The sequence below is a fragment of the Melanostigma gelatinosum genome (assembly GCF_949748355.1).
Source record: "Melanostigma gelatinosum genome assembly, chromosome: 3".
Taxonomy (NCBI): Eukaryota; Metazoa; Chordata; class Actinopteri; order Perciformes; family Zoarcidae; genus Melanostigma; species Melanostigma gelatinosum.
The window spans coordinates 11,952,138-11,968,031 of NC_136636.1; the positions used below are offsets into that span (position 1 = coordinate 11,952,138).

At 40.0% G+C, this 15,894-nt stretch overlaps 3 protein-coding genes across 4 annotated transcripts; 2 read left to right on the forward strand and 1 right to left on the reverse strand.

Moving 5' to 3' along the window:
- Positions 1 to 764: 764 nt before the first annotated feature.
- Positions 765 to 4,933, forward strand: LOC306775607 (bile acid-CoA:amino acid N-acyltransferase-like; the record flags this gene model as incomplete). The annotated part of the gene is made up of 11 exons (XM_079266066.1): positions 765 to 768; positions 1,555 to 1,764; positions 2,240 to 2,339; positions 2,813 to 3,003; positions 3,092 to 3,144; positions 3,389 to 3,505; positions 3,603 to 3,688; positions 3,979 to 4,072; positions 4,192 to 4,272; positions 4,551 to 4,686; positions 4,833 to 4,933. 11 exons carry the CDS (start codon positions 765 to 767, stop codon positions 4,931 to 4,933), a joined length of 1,173 nt encoding a protein of 390 aa, XP_079122192.1.
- Positions 4,833 to 15,889, forward strand: inpp1 (inositol polyphosphate-1-phosphatase). 2 transcript variants are annotated; one of them, XM_079266478.1, is made up of 6 exons: positions 4,833 to 4,940; positions 8,711 to 8,916; positions 8,997 to 9,057; positions 10,233 to 10,433; positions 10,525 to 10,699; positions 11,437 to 11,928. In XM_079266478.1, exons 2-6 carry the CDS (start codon positions 8,713 to 8,715, stop codon positions 11,921 to 11,923), a joined length of 1,128 nt encoding a protein of 375 aa, XP_079122604.1. In that variant the 5' UTR covers positions 4,833 to 4,940; positions 8,711 to 8,712; the 3' UTR covers positions 11,924 to 11,928. The 2 variants fall into 2 exon arrangements, with proteins under 2 accessions (XP_079122604.1, XP_079122603.1); XM_079266477.1 differs by lacking the exon at positions 4,833 to 4,940 and adding an exon at positions 7,846 to 8,038 and having other exon boundaries at positions 11,437 to 15,889.
- Positions 5,136 to 6,310, reverse strand: LOC306797813 (protein S100-B-like). Its single transcript, XM_079297247.1, has 3 exons — positions 6,236 to 6,310; positions 5,906 to 6,049; positions 5,136 to 5,324 (listed from the first exon to the last, which is right to left on the reverse strand). Exons 1-3 carry the CDS (start codon positions 6,239 to 6,241, stop codon positions 5,172 to 5,174), a joined length of 303 nt encoding a protein of 100 aa, XP_079153373.1. The 5' UTR covers positions 6,242 to 6,310; the 3' UTR covers positions 5,136 to 5,171.
- Positions 15,890 to 15,894: the final 5 nt, after the last annotated feature.

Genomic DNA, 15,894 nt, shown 5'->3' on the forward strand with positions numbered 1-15,894 from the left:
TACTCGATGTTTTTTTTATCCTTTTACGCTTGCGCAACGTTTATTTTGAAATCGTCATCATTTTACTTCCCGTTGGATGTGACGTTCCGTTAAAGTCGCCTTTATAAAATATCTTATATGCAGTATATGTATAAAATACAATTTTGTAACATGCAAATAAAGAAGTGTAATATAAGTAAAATAATAACACACATGTAGGTTATGAAGATTGATTGATTTATTGATTGATTGATTTATTTAACGTTATGGAATATAATTACAGAATAAAACAGTATAACAATTTCTAACAAGCACGTTTAATTGTACGGGATGGGTGCTCACATACACACACCCACCCGTGTACATAGGTTCACTCAGGGGACATCTGCCGAGGTTTGCATTCTGTATTAACCCTTTTTCGACCTACCTTCAGGGCAAATGTAGAGGAAAATCAACATTAGAACTGAACTGAACTGAAAAGCAAGTTACGTAACGTGTTATTCTCTGTTAGTTTTCGGGAAATGATTCTCTCGGACAGATAAAGAGTGACCAAAACAACCCCTTACATGGAGTTGTTTTCTGTGAGAACAAATAGAAACCACCCAGATTAGAAGTCCAGATGTGTCCTGTTTTGATTGAACAGACACAAACACTCCACCAGGTTTAACAGAGACGCGATAATGTTCAGAGTTCGTGTGAGTGTGACAACAGTGCGACAACTAATAGAAACGAAAATTATACCATGCATCGGTGTACACAGGAACCTGGCATGTTTGCTTCGGTCTATGGGTAAGAATATTGTTCTTTATTGTGGTTTTAGAAGTCATTGGAGAACTTGGGTGAGACATGAGTAGTAAAATCTACTTTGGCTTGGAGTAAATGTGCTACGATGATACTGTATGAAGGTCTGACTGTGATTTATATGACCATCTGAGACCATTTATTCAGTGTAAACATTTTCAAAACATTTTCTAGAAATCACAAGTTTTAAGACTCAGTGCGTGTCTGTAAGGAGGCCTCTTTCTGTACCATTTCTCTTAATGATTGTTTATAAATCAGCAGCTCAAAAACCTTTTGAGGTGTGCAAATGTCCTTTATTAAAATGTGTGCAAATGTCCTTTATTAAAATGTGTGCAAATGTTCTTTATTAAAATGTGCAAATGTCCTTTTTTATTTCTAGACATTGCATTTTCTTTAACATTCTTGCTATTCTCTCATGAATTGCTGCACTTGAGTCAGTCAAAACAACATAGCATACATGTCTCCTCATTGGCTTTAGTTAGGTGTATTTTGAAGAAAAGTGCAGTAGGACTGATCATATATCGGGTTTGTGATTTGATTCCAAGGTCCTCCTGGCCACATTCCAAACTCACCTTAAGTGCTGTGGACAAAATCGTCCCCTACATGCATAAATGTTAAAATTCTTCCACATCAAATTTATTGGAGCTTTATCAACCCTCTGATACTTGACACACATTAAAATACTTTACCAATAAACCATTTGGAAAATCGCCAATTATTTTTTGTTTTTCATATACTTCAAAGCTCACAAGTATATTTCTCTTCTACCTCTAGGTGGAGTTCGGTGGAAGAGCAGCTTGAGACCAGCCCCCCTGTTAACAGCCACTCCTGTTCGTGCCCTCATCGATGAACAGATCAGCATCAAAGGACGTTTCCTGCCACCTCAGTGTCCCGTCACAGTGTGTGCTCAAATGCACAGTGATGATGGTGACCTGTGGGAGGCATTCGCCCATTATAACACAAATGCAGATGGCGCTGTCAACTGTGAGTCACATACAGTATATTCCCTGTTGGATTATATGTCATGCTTTTCTAATTATTTAATAACTACAAATGTAATGTATTTACTTGATACAATATGTGAAAGAAAACACAATAGTCGGATTAGAGATGTGAAGAAAGGGTTCAAATAAATGTTGGAAAACAGCAGATTTAAACTTTTATTACTATGACCCCGCCATTTTTGTAGTTTTGTGCAGGTAGTAAACAAAACTTATTCAGTTTCTCAAAATGAAAAGGAGATTTTAGCCACCTAAAGAATAAAAGGCCATGGGTAATTAAGCGGAATAAAGTTTTAACTCAATCAGCTGTAATAATTGGTTGACGAAAGTAACAAGTTAACATTGAATCTGTGTATCGTGGATGCAACTTTTAGAAATCAGGTTATTTGAGCCATTTAGACTTCTATGCAGGCCGTTGGTGATCGTCTTTACTTTCTGTTTCTCTGTCTCCTCAAAAGTGACCAGGGATCGTTCAGTCGGGGGTTCATATTTGGGCTGTGAGCCGATGGGACTGTTCTGGGGACTGCAGCCAGCTCCTGGTTCAAGAGAAGGTTTGAGGTAGGTGATGAAAACAAACTCACTGACAGCTGAAGAAAATAAAACGTTTGTGGCATCAACCCCAACTTTGTGTTGTCTTTTACAATTGCAGAAAAGCCCAACAACCTTCCACTAATAATAACAATCTAACTCAAACAATTAGTTGGTTCATATAAACAGACGTGGCTTTCATTCATTCTACATTTGAACCTTTCAGCAGTGAAATACTGACCTGACCGCTTCCCACAAATGTAACTCCTTCTAGCATCCTCCCATCTTAGAATTTAGGTTTGAAATGTGATATCAAAGCAATATCAACTCAAATCAATTAAATTATGTCTTGTTTAATTCTGTGTGATGTTCACACAGAATTTTTCTTGAGCATTAAAGGAGAAGGGCCACACTGACAAACTTGAATGCTTGTATTTATGGCAATAAATGCTAAATGCTAAATTGATGAGCGTTTCCTGAGTGAAATGTGCTCTTTGTTTCAGGCTGAGGAAAGAAAACGTAGAGACTCCATACGTAATGCTCATGTCCTTACTGGAGGGCCACGTGTCACCCAGTGAGAGACAGAGTACCGAGCTGGCTGCAATAACTACTGAGCGCTGGTACATGGCACCAGGCGTACGGAGAACAGAGATCCGCCAAGATGGAGTTGTGGGGACGTTGTTTTTACCACCTGGTGAACACAAGATTTGATGAATTCACTCACAAATTTCTTTTTAAGACTGCCATAACTGAACAGCACCTACTTTACTGATTTCCTGCAGGCCCAGGCCCGTTTCCAGCTATGTTGGATCTGTGGGGAATAAGTGGAGGACTGGTAGAGTACCGCTCCGCCCTTCTTGCATCCAGGGGCTATGCTAGCTTTTCTCTTCCCTACTTTGGGCACAAAGATTTGCCTGGCCCTCAAACCTGTATCAATGTTGGTGATTCATATTTCAAAGTAAGATAAGATGCTTCATTTCCTGCTTTATGCATCATATATGTCTCACTTTAAAATAGCTCCCATTTACTTTGTTTATTTTGGCATTCCTTTGAAATATCCTATTTGTTTGTTTGGACAGTCAGCATACCACATACTTCAAGATCATCGTCAGGTCTGTGCCGACAGAATTGGGATCATAGGTACCTCCTTTGGAGTCTACCTGAGTCTTAGACTTGCCACTCAGGCTGGTGTCAAAGTAGGTCAGATAGTCTCTTTCTCCGTCATCCATTTTGATCCACACAGTTTCTGGTGACTTGACATTGCCTTGAAACAGTTAACGTTTTCTCTTCCAGCCATCCTGTTTGATTTGTATCAATGGACCAGTAGGAACTACCGTCGACCTCTATGATGCAGATGGCAGGAGTGAACGCTCTGAAAGGTAATTAAAGATGCAATTTGTAGGATAATATTGTCAAGACATCACTGGGATTGTTGCAGGAGTCTATGGATCTGATCGGGGCTAGGATCAGGTGTGATACTTACGTCTATAGACAAAACTACTGGTTTTGGTATTATAGATAAAATAGGGAATTGTTCATTTAATTGTCCAATCGATTAAGATCGAGTAAAATAGATTCAGAGGCAGAAATGGTGTATCGCAGAGGTTGTTTTTAACAATTTCCCCAATGACTGATTATTGATATTTTCTCTGGTAACTTGTTCTTTTAGTGTCCACAAACATATGGTGTATGATGATCAAGGCCATGCGAGTTTCAAACACATATCCTTGCCTGCAAACATTATCCCTGAGACCAAAGTGAAGGTGAAGACTTAACACTCCTGAATCTACCACAACACTATACACACTATGTACAATGCATATTCATATTTTGTATAAATAAGAGAAACTCTGATCCGGAATGACATCTTGTGTTTTTACAGCTAGAGCACATCGCCTGTCCATTAATGTACATATTGGGTGAAGATGACCAGAGTGCTTCAAGTATGGAGACTGCAAACCTGGTAGACTGTCTGTCTTATTTTACTGTTGTTGTTTTTTTAAGTATTTCAAATTAATGACGTTGAAAAGCATGTATTATGTCACAAACAGTCAGTGCAAACCATACTTGATAATGTTTTGTTATATGTGGTATGTGTTAAGACAAACATTTGAGCAGTCTTGATCTCACACGCAACTGCATTTTAAATGTATTAGCTGTGAGATTCACTTTAACACTGTCGTTTATAGGCTCACCATAAGGTTATTGGTTGTATCGCTGAGCCCTTTTTTTTGTCACCAGATCGAGGAGACCCTGAGGGATGCTGGTAAATCCCAGCTGTTCACCCTTTTGTCGTACCCCGGTGCCGGTCACCTGATTGAACCGCCTTACACACCAAATTCCAGACTGTCCCTGTGGAGCTTCAAACCAAAAAAACGTGAGCCTTATCCCAGAGCTGCATTTTTCCTTCAGCCAAATCCTATTTTATACCAGTTGTCATTACACTTTTAATGTTAGTTTTTAAAATAGAAAATGTAACTATTAAGTATGAATAATCGTAATGCTGTGTTGTTTCTCCTGCAGTGTTCACTCTGTGGGGGGGTCACCCGGCTCCCCACGCTGCTGCACAAGAAGATTCCTGGAAGAAGATCCTGGATTTTATGGGAAGTCATCTGAGACGGTGAATCTGTGGTACATCTTGAGATAGAAAATACTGCCTTCTGACGAGTCATGACTGATGTATTGGTTTCAGGTGCGGTGATACCGAGTGCCATTCTTGTAAATGTATAATTCTTCTTGTGTTATCATTTAATTAATGATTAACATTAGTCTTCCAGTGTAGTCAAAATCGTCTCAGACACCTGAAAGAAATTCAGACACTTTTTCTGTTATCCACAGATGTTTAATGAGTAGACATGCAAATCAGTTACTACGTTGTTTTGGGAGGAAAAGCTCTTGGCATGCTGAAGTAACCATGGCGACGAGGTTGATGAACTCTTTGAAGTCGATCTCCAGGTCTCCGTTCTGATCAAGGTCCGCGAAGAGCTCGTCCAGAGTGTCATTATCATGGATTTTCTGTTCAGCAGGAAAATTGAATGACAGTGAATCATCTGCAGGCTATTTTATTTATTTAATACAACTCTGTACACTGTGACACCGTGAGGTTGAAATGCTCATTACACCAGATAAAGAAATGATCCTCTGGCAACATTCACAACGGTAACATGTGTGCATATTATGTTAGCTTTAAGCTCAGCAAGTATTTTAGGCTTATAATAATACATCATACCTTATTAGTTGATTTATAATTTGTACTATAATCTTCTGAATAACTATAACTATCAAATAAATGTACTCCAGTAAAAAGTACAGTATTTGCCTCCAAAATGAAGTGGAGTAGAAGTAGAAAGTAGCAGAAAAAGGAAATACACAAGTACAAGTACCCTTTCAAATTGTACTCGGATAGCGCTTAAATAAATGGACTTACATTCCAATACAAGCCAACATAATGTATATCTAATTTAAAACAACACACATTTTAACTGTTGCACACTCAAAGTAGACATAAAAAGGACACATGCGTGTTAAGAGTCTGTTATACTGCAAAGTGCTGATAAACATGCCATTTTCTTTACACTTTTACTTCCATAACTCACCAGGATGAAATTATTCATCTCATTGTTGATAAGCTCTTTAAGATCTACTTTCTTCAGATGGCACTTGTGACTGGAGTATTTGTGGAAAACTTTGATTATAGTGATCATGCCACTCTCCAGGTCTGACATATTCATCTTTGAGGCCTGCGAGAAACAATTTAAATCACAATACAAAAGCATATGTTTTACTCTCACATGAGGATGTCGTGATCAAACATTAAATACGTTGTAACACGATGCATTCACTTTACTTATACTATATTTTTATCATCTTGAAATATTTTAAATGTAAAAAGATTAAATCATTAACTTCACCATAAAGTTTCTTACCTCCATTTGAAGAAACACGTCTGTCTTGTAAGGATCCTGCTGTAAGTGGGACTGATGGCTTATCCAGATGATGTCGACAGCCTCGCCCAGTTTACTGTGGACACTAAACTGTATTGATCAACCACATGAAGGTTTCTCATCTGCTGTGCTCTACGTAATGGACGACTAATGGACATCAGTGGTCAGAGCTTTGACCAAAAAACATTTGCTCTTAAAATTAACCATTTGATGTTTGAAGTTTCACCAATTAGCCTAGTGTGTGTGTGTGTGTGTGTGTGTGTGTGTGTGTGTGTGTGTGTGTGTGTAGTCGAGTATATGAACTGCATAATGGGAGCATTTTCCTGTTTTCAATTTTGCATCTGCCACTTGTGGTCTGTTAAATGCTCCTGTTGTTTTGAGTCTTGAGTCTTCCCGATAATGTCCAGCAAAAACTACCTTCACCACACATCAAAACTTAACATAAGATTCATTATTACATAACACTTATGTTGCAATAATAATCAGAAATAAGCTTATGTTTGTAGATCACCCTTTGTAACTCAAAGTTCTTTTACTGATGTTACACATGCACACCCAAATTGAGTTACAAATCCCCCAAATTTGGGTGTTAATAACCTCAAAACATTCTATACATCAGAGTGCATACAAAACAAGTAAATTGATATTATTTAGGCTTCTCGGAGAACATACTGTATAACCTTTGTAATATTCCTCCAAAAGAGCTGTGTGCTCTTAAATGATAAATTATTATTATTATAACTGCCCAAATATACACTGCACATGCACAGAATATGTTTGATTCCCCATTTCTTCTGTCTTATAACCGTTAGATAAGATTACTGGGGCTTTATTAGTAAACATAATTATTACATTTGTAGTAAATATGGTTAGGACATTCATGAAATTGGTTTCCCGACAATAAGTCACCACGCTTCTAGTTTCTGGAAACTTTGGCAATCTGCTATTACACACAGAGCCACGGCAACTTCTCACAATATGAAGCAGAGGCAAGAATAATATATCTATGGATGAAAAGAAAATAGCTGTAGCTCTCAGGGCAACTGGATGAAAGGCACTGTCCAAAGATGTATTATTAAGTTACGTTTTTAACTCATTTTCTGGTCAGCAATATTCCATCTTTTAATTCAATTAAATGTAATCACTTTGTTCAGCTCCCTGCCATTTCCATCTCACTACTGTATGCTGACTCCTGAGTCACAGCATTTAGTAGCAGCGTATTGACAACTGAATACAATGAATGTACGGATGCAATCTAGAGTAAACCGAATACATATGTTAGCATTGTTTGCCCTCATGCCTACGTTTTAATGCTAAAATCAGTGCCAGAAAAATGTAACTCCTGCTAAAGATGACAGATGGAGTACATGTCAATATTACTTTTAATTGTAAGTGTATTTGCTAAAAACAAACAAACTTCCCCACCAAGGTAACCAGAAATCACCCTACAATTTCCGACTGCGGAGTCTTTATTTTCAAATTCGCTGCGCAGCGCGGCAGCACTTCCTGTTGCCCGCACCTTGTTTTGAAGAGCTCACCACGCTCCATCCGGTCGCGCGCCTGTCTCTACCTTAGATGTGTGATGCCTCCGCCCTTCCGTCGAGAGGAAACTCGCAGTGACGTCAGTGTGAATTAGGCGTTTTAATTACCACTGTTTTAACTGAAACTCTACGTCCTCTCACTCACAATCATCCGCGTTTTGGTGACGTTAGGGCGGACGGGAAACACACAGCTACCGAGAGCGAAGGACGAGAGGAGACTAAGCGGTGTGGAACCTGTGTTTTGGTAATGTTTTATCATTTTAAAGGGCTTTTTTTGTCCTCTGGCGTTTAGAAGTCATTTGCTGCATTATGTAAGATCATAAATGCTAAGCCAAAATCCTAACAAACCTGTTCACTGGGATGTCAAAACCAGTGACGGTAAAACCGTTAACGTTAACTGACTGGAGTAAAGTTGGATGCAGTTAGCTAACTGTTACAAGTCCAAACAACCATATTTACATTATTTAGTTTTAATGGAGGCCATTTTTCCCATCCTCGGTTAACATATAACGTTAGCTACTGTAATATTCCTCTAACATTACTAATAGCTCTCAGCAGTGTGTAGGTGGCACGAAGAAGTCCCTTCATGGTGTTTTTATCCCAGTATTTTACTGTAAGATGATAGTTTTGCTTTGTAGTTAAGATGTTTATGCTCTCTGAATAATTATTTGTGTGTTTTTGGAGAGGATTTTAATCTGCATATCTGTATTTGCAGCAGAGATAATGTGATGGTTCACATGCACTTTCCTCCCACACTCACTCACTTTTCTTTTTTCAGAAATGTCCTGTTTTCATTTTGAGGCTATAATTAGCTCGGTATGTGCACGTGTGACCTGCCTCATCCCCGTTTCCTCCCTCAAACACACACACAGTTTCCGTCTCCAGGTTGACTAAACCTCCTCTCCTCTTCGTTCAGGCATGGCTGATCTGCTGAGGCTGCTGCTCCGGGTGGCTGAGAAAGCGGCTAACGTTGCTCGGGTCTGCAGGCAGGAGGCTCCTCTGTTTCAGCTCCTCGTCCAAGAGAAGACCGGAGACGACAAGAACAAGAAGTTCGTCCAGGACTTCAAGACGCTCGCTGACGTGGTGATCCAGGAGATGATCCGGCATGATGTTGGCGCTCAGGTAGGGAGAAGTCAAGTGTGGACCCGCCTGAATCCATTGGAGCTGGATCGTAATCGTGTGTTTGTCTTTTCTTTGGTCAGTTCCCTGAGATGGCTGCCTTCATTCACGGAGAGGAGTCCAACAAATTTGAAAATGGGCTCGGTAATGACTCGATATTGTTCTTAACACACCACATGTTCATGTTGTTGACTTTAGTTTGTCCCACTATAATCTGTCCAAACGGTTTATAAATGGTTATTGAAGGTGTACACTGAGTCCATATCATGAAGTGTTGATGTCCTAAATGTCAGTTGCTCTTTGGTCTTTCATTGGACACACATTTAATTGAGGATTTGGACCATGAAAGTTCTGTATCAACAAAGAAAGGTCCTGTATTATTACCTACTCTTCTTAAGTGCACAATCTAAAACATCTTCCTTCCTGAATTAGATGACATTAGGGCTTTAAACGACTACTTGTTTGCTCTGTAAAGAGTTAGAAAACAGTGAGAATTACTAATATCACATAAGAAAAATAAAATAAGCCATTCTTTACATTTGAGAAGTTGATTTCCCGAACAGTTGACTTCCCGTTGTTTAGCAGAATATTTTCCAGGGGCTGTAATGATTCTGATGGTTCGACTCAGCATTTGGTTCTGTCAAAGGTTTGCTGGCTTTTGTATTTTGGTGAGATTTGCCTTCATGCCATCTCTCCTCTTCTGCTTGAGCTTTACGATGAGCTGAAGAAGCAGACTATTTAGTGATTGAAACCTTATATCTTCAGGAATAACATCAGCAAACTGATCATAATTACCAGACAGCCATTGTTTCACGTTACTCACACACTGGTTATTTAAATCTTTGTTTAATATCCATGCCTCTCACAGTCATCTTCAGGAAGTGGCAAATCAATCAACACATATTTCAAACTCTGCATAAGAGTCTCAATTCGTTTTTCCACTTATTTGCTTTAGTTAACATTTCTTTTCAATATATATTTCCAAACCCTGAATGCTCAGAGTGGTCATCTGAAACTTAAATAATCTGGTGATTGTTGTGGGCTGCAGGAATGTAGAAGTTTGTATCTGTTCAAATACGATGTAAGATTGAGAAGTGCTGTATAATATCATCACTCAAGTTTTATATGAGTAGACTAAATACTAGAAACGCTTGACTTAGTAATCTGCACTTGAACCTCACATCAAAATAATCAGAAATATGAAGACATTAATGTGTCACTCAAAGTATTTGAGCTCCATTGTGCTGTGTAAATATTTAAAGTGCTTTTAATACTGAATAATAAGTAGTTAAATGAAGCTCCACTGACTGTGTCACCAGGAGAGAGTGTGACGGTCACCGTGTGCGGTACAGAGGAGGACACCGCGGCGCTGCTGGCCACGGTGCTGGACGGTGACCACACGGCGGCGTCTCTGCTGGCTCGAGCCATCCACCAAGATCCAGCGAGCATCGACGCCGACACAGACGGTCTGACGGTGCCACTCGACCCGTCTGAGCTCGGCATCTGGATTGACCCCATAGGTGAGAGGCTCGCCGTTCTCCTGTGCGGTGAATGAATCCAGAAAACACACGGCTGAGAGTTGACGCTTGTCTCTCGTTTTTTCCTTTTAAGATGCCACCAGCCAGTACATCGAGGGCAGAGAGGAGGTGCTGGAGGAGGGCCACCTGTCTCCTTCAGGGCTGCACTGCGCTCTGGTCCTCATCGGGGTTTATCTCCGGAGCACAGGCGAGCCCGTCATGGGGGTCATCAACCAGCCGTTCAACTACAAAGACCCAGCAGGTGGAGGGTAAGTTTAGAAATACAAATCTTCAATGTGTCGTCTTCTAGTTAGTGATGGTGTCCTAGTAATACGTCATTGTATTGAGAGATGTTTTCAACCTTTTCTCATCCTCATTCACAAACATGAGGGGGCAGAATAGGAGAAACACCTGTCAATATAGTGCAGTGCAGTTAGTATGACCTCGATACTAAAACGTGTAATGTATTTAACACCTCTATGACAGTGTGTACAAAAACGTATTATATGCATCATAAAATAAACTTTAAGGCAGAATAGTTGTATTGAAAAGTGGCTACTGAGATATTTTCAATATGTTTTCTTTCTCTGGCAAATAGTGCAGCGAATATGTTTTAATACTCCTATCATATTTATTAAAACAAACCGTCGGGCTTATCACAATTAAACTTGTGAGCGCCAGTTTGAGTCGGACCAGATACTCCGACTACATGTGGGATCAGTCAAACGACTGTGGAGTGTTTGAATGATGATATATGTAACTGTATGTGAATAAAACCTAGGTACAAATGACAATGTGAAAGGATTTGCTTGCAGTGATGAGCTCACAGAGAATTATCACCTGAATCTGCAGCTTAAAGGAGCTTCACAGGGAGTTACAGCTCATCGTTTAGCTCTATTGCAGCCGGCCACTGTACGCTACCTACTCGGCCCCAAATGACAGACAGGCGAGCATTTAGAAAAGTCAAGTAAAATATTCTCAACCTACACTAACTGTGTGTTGACAGCTGGAGGGGGAAGCATTTCTGGGGCGTGTCCTGTGGCAGCGTCAACGTGTGCTCAGTGTCCCGGCCAAAAGGTGGAGCGGGTCTGTCTGCGGTGCTGAGCTCCAGTGAGAAGCCGGTGGTGAAGGAAGCCCTGACCTCTCTGTGCGGCCCCGACAAGCTGATGTATGCCTCCGGAGCCGGATACAAGATCCTGTGCGTCATCCAGGGCCTGGCTGACGTTTACGTCCTCTCGGAGGGGAGCACCTTCAAGTGGGACTCCTGCGCTCCTCACGCTCTGCTCCGAGCCCTCGGAGGGGGGGTGGTGGACCTGACTAAGTGTCTACAGTCCAGCTCTCAGGCGCAGGAGCCCCAGATGGAACTGACCTATCATCAGCCTAACACTGATCGTAAAGGAGCAGAGCGCTGGGCCAACCGTGGCGGCCTGGTGGCTTATCGGGACGTTTCTCAGCTCCGCAGCGTCATCGGGCCTCTGAAGGACAAGCTGTAGTTAAGAGAGCAGTGGATGTAATCGGCACACGCTGAAGCAGTTATTGCTGCATATATATATGATCATATTCATTCTTTATTAGTAGGGAAGGAAGGCTGGGGTACTGGCTGAAATATTTTAAATATAAATAAGTCTTATTTTTAACCAGATATATTTGCAGGTGTGTATATATATATATTACAAGAGGAACTTCCGGTCTGGGCCGAATAATGATTTCAAATACTGTCTTTTTAATTTCTGGTGAGAAAGATTTGTTCAGAGAGCGAAGTTAAGAACAAGGAATGTATTTTTTGAAAGGGAAGAACAGGTGAGGCTGATCAGTTAAATATAAAGACAGCTGTTTAATTGTCAATATACGAAGAGAGCCAGGAAAAGAAAAATGTTGTTTATGTTCCCAGCTGATAAGAATTCAAACTATCAGTGCGTGAGGGAGCGGAGGTCAAAGTGTGGAGAGGGACAGAAAACGTTCTACATCAGAATGTTTCTCAGTCAAGTTCACGTCTACAAGCTGCTTTGATCCAATATGTTGGCATTATTTGTAACTTTTGTTTAGCTCAGACCTGATAAGCATTTATTAAACATGGCTTTGTGACAGTGTGTCTACAGAGAGCTCACTGCTGGACAGCTGAGGAACGCTTCACTGCCAGAGACTGATCTGAAGGATTTAAAGGAGTTCAAGTTGCAGTTATGAAAAGTGATATTTCTATTTTTCCACCTTATCTAACCTGTAAGAGGTTATAACAAGTCAAGTGAGTGACTCAGTAATCTGCACCTCTGTGGAACAACTCCTTTTAAGGAGCCCTCTCTCCATGGCCAGAGCACCAGTTAATAAGGTCAGAGGATGGAAAAGCCTCATGAGGTGTGCAGTGTGGGCTTACAGTCAAATGTAATGTTGAAGGATGGGACCTATGCAGGCTAACGAGCTCCTCTAAAGAGCATGTTTGTAATGAACTGTAATATTTTGTCAGTGTGTATGTTTAAATGGTATAGCTTTGATATGCATTGGTAAATAAGTATAAGCCTTCTGAGCATAAAACAGAACAACAATGTGCATATAGGAAATCCTCTTTATTTTGAAAACCAGAGTAAGCGGGGGAAAGAAACCCAACAGTGATATTTTTAAACTGTTTGCCAGCCAGGAACTCTCCTCACAATTCCTTACAAGAAAAAACCCTGATGATTGTCAGATATTTTTTGCAAGATTTCTGCATATTCTGTTAAAAACTTGGGAAGAAAAAATAATCTGAAATGTTGGCTCCTTCATTGACCTCGACCTGCTACCATACGTCAGTGTACATTCAAGTAAAGGTGTCGAAAACAAACGCACTCTGCCCGTCGTGGTCTCAGCTGTGAATCCAGTTTCCTAGAAAGGGACAGAGTTAGATATTTGACGATTTATGATCCCATAACTGTTTTGTTCTAGAGAGGCGGACCAGAAACTCAGATATTCAAATGAGTATTTAAGATGGACTGACATGGTTCCAAATTACCCAAAATTGTGAATCAAGTAATTATCAAAGTAATTTTGTTTCTGATTATCACTCCGTAACAATCCGACTTTAACCCTGGTCAGTTAAAAAAAAAAAAAAAAAACTTTATTTTAATTGACAGCAACTCGATCCAGTCTGGGAAACTGGTCAAATGCACACATGAAAGACAGTAAACATGTCAAACATTATGTGCTGCTTCAATGAGCTCAAACACTTTCAACAAAGATTTAGCTTTTCAAACTACCAGAAAAAAAGAATTATTAAGAGAGAAATAATTGTGAGAGCTGGGTTTCTCCAGAGTGTAACTCAAATGTTTTTCTAAAATGTGTCACTCATTTCACATTCAGATTCTACCAAAACAAATCTTAATTTTGCAAATGAGCTGTTAGCTTAGCGAGCGACGCAGCTGCAGGAGTCTGGATGACTGTTCAAAATCCCTCTGATATTAATACAGGGGCGGTGTGCAAATCAACCCAACAAACACATTGAACATGGTACTTTTCATGATCAACTGTCGATATAAAAAATAGCTTTTATCAAATGCCTTATCGCACACAATTGCCATTTCACTACACTCACAATCTTCACATATCAGGTGTAAACAATAACCGCTCCATGTTCTTAACTTAACCTCTGATGAAAATTAAATTAATTCTATGCAGGAACCATATCAAGAAACAAAACAAAACACAACCAATTATTTGTCTGACCCCTTCATGCTGTCACATACAGGAAACCAGTCGTTTAGCTTCAGATTAGATTTTCTGTGACCTTGACATTTTGAAAGCTGAACCACATCCTGGTGGATTAACACCTCACTGCTCAACCTAAACAATGAGATTCGTTTAAGTATTTGTAAGCTGTCGGACCAAAACAAGATAAAGTAAATAACCCAGAAACATGTCTGAGCTGATGATGTGTCATCTGATGTAGAAGTCGTGGCTGAAGATGCTTCACCACAACATCACCGCTGGCATCAAACGACACAGCTGATGAAAATAACATTAAATTTAGACGACTGGAATGTACATTTTTCAGTAGCAGCCTGAACAACTGCTCAAATAAACTATATGAAATTAACATAACGCATATATTGCAAACTGCATGATGTTTGTAACTCATCTTATCAAGGTTCACTGTGAAAGTCAGTACAATGCAGTCAAAGATATTTGACTGCATTGTAAATTTACATACAGGTCTGGCTTGCTTTAGGATTTGATGTTTCCATTGTTTGGCTACACTGTGAATCAACAGGTGGGTAGAGTAGATCAAATAGATGTGGTATATGAATCCCTGGCACAGAGAAACATCAACACTTCAAAATGTCACGGTGTCACTTTCAAATTTGAGACCACCTCAGCTGGTGTTCAGTAAAACAGAAACACAAGTGAACTCACTCCTGCTTTCACATTTGAACCTGTAATTATAAAGTCAATCTGGAGCTGAAACAATGAACAGCGTGTTTGAATCAGTGGAGCCCAAAACATGAAACGCTTCATCACTGTCAGTGGCTCTTGGAGAAGTTTATAAACGTAGGAAGTGATTCTCTGGTAATCACCACAATCAGCAAGAATTTTAAGGTAACTAATTCTGCACAAACGGCCAAATCTTCATATAGTAATGACTGAACGGATTTGTTTAATATTCTGTGATATCTCGAGAGCACACGTTTCACGTTTGTTACTCTGGAGAGATTCAGTTGAAACTTCTGCATCATGTCAGTTAAACAGACAATATGCTTGATCACAGTAATACAAAGAACTAGGAAAAATAGCCCAAATGCTAGTGCTGGATCCCTAAAGTTGGAGGTTGACTTTCATTTAAGTGTGTCCACTGAAATCCTGCTGTCTGTGGACACACTACCAGAGACTCACTCCGTACCCTCCGATTTTACTGTAAACTCTCTAAAACACTATTTTATGCACTTTTCTTCAAATTGAGTTCAGGTGTGTTGAGTTTAACTGGTTTCCACTCATTCTTGAACTATGGTGGGCGAGGTGAAGCTGCTCAGATCAATAACTTCATCGTGTTGATTAAAGTGATCCATAACTCAATCCTCAGGTGTCACTCTGTCTGGAGCCAACGTCGTAATCTAACCTTGTACAAAAAAAAAAAAAAGTGAGTAAACCCAAGTATTATAATGCAGGTGAATAAATCATGCATTGCAGGATTTGGCAGGAATTTATGAAAAGGAAAACGTTTCATTACAGCATCCCGATAAAGATTTCAATGCCAAGGCTACTGTCGTCTTAAAGACCAACAAAAAAAAATGAAAGAGGTGACATGAGAGGTAAAGCACCTCCATCTCTTCAACCCTCCTTCAATACTTATTCAGTCAACAGGCTCCTCTTCATGATCCAGTCTCTCTCTCTCTCTCTCGCTCCGCTGGCTGATCTGACCACAGCCTTACAAATTATCTCCAGTTCAGATCTTGGCATGCCGACAGGCAGGCGAGAGACAAACATGGCCATTAATTATTGT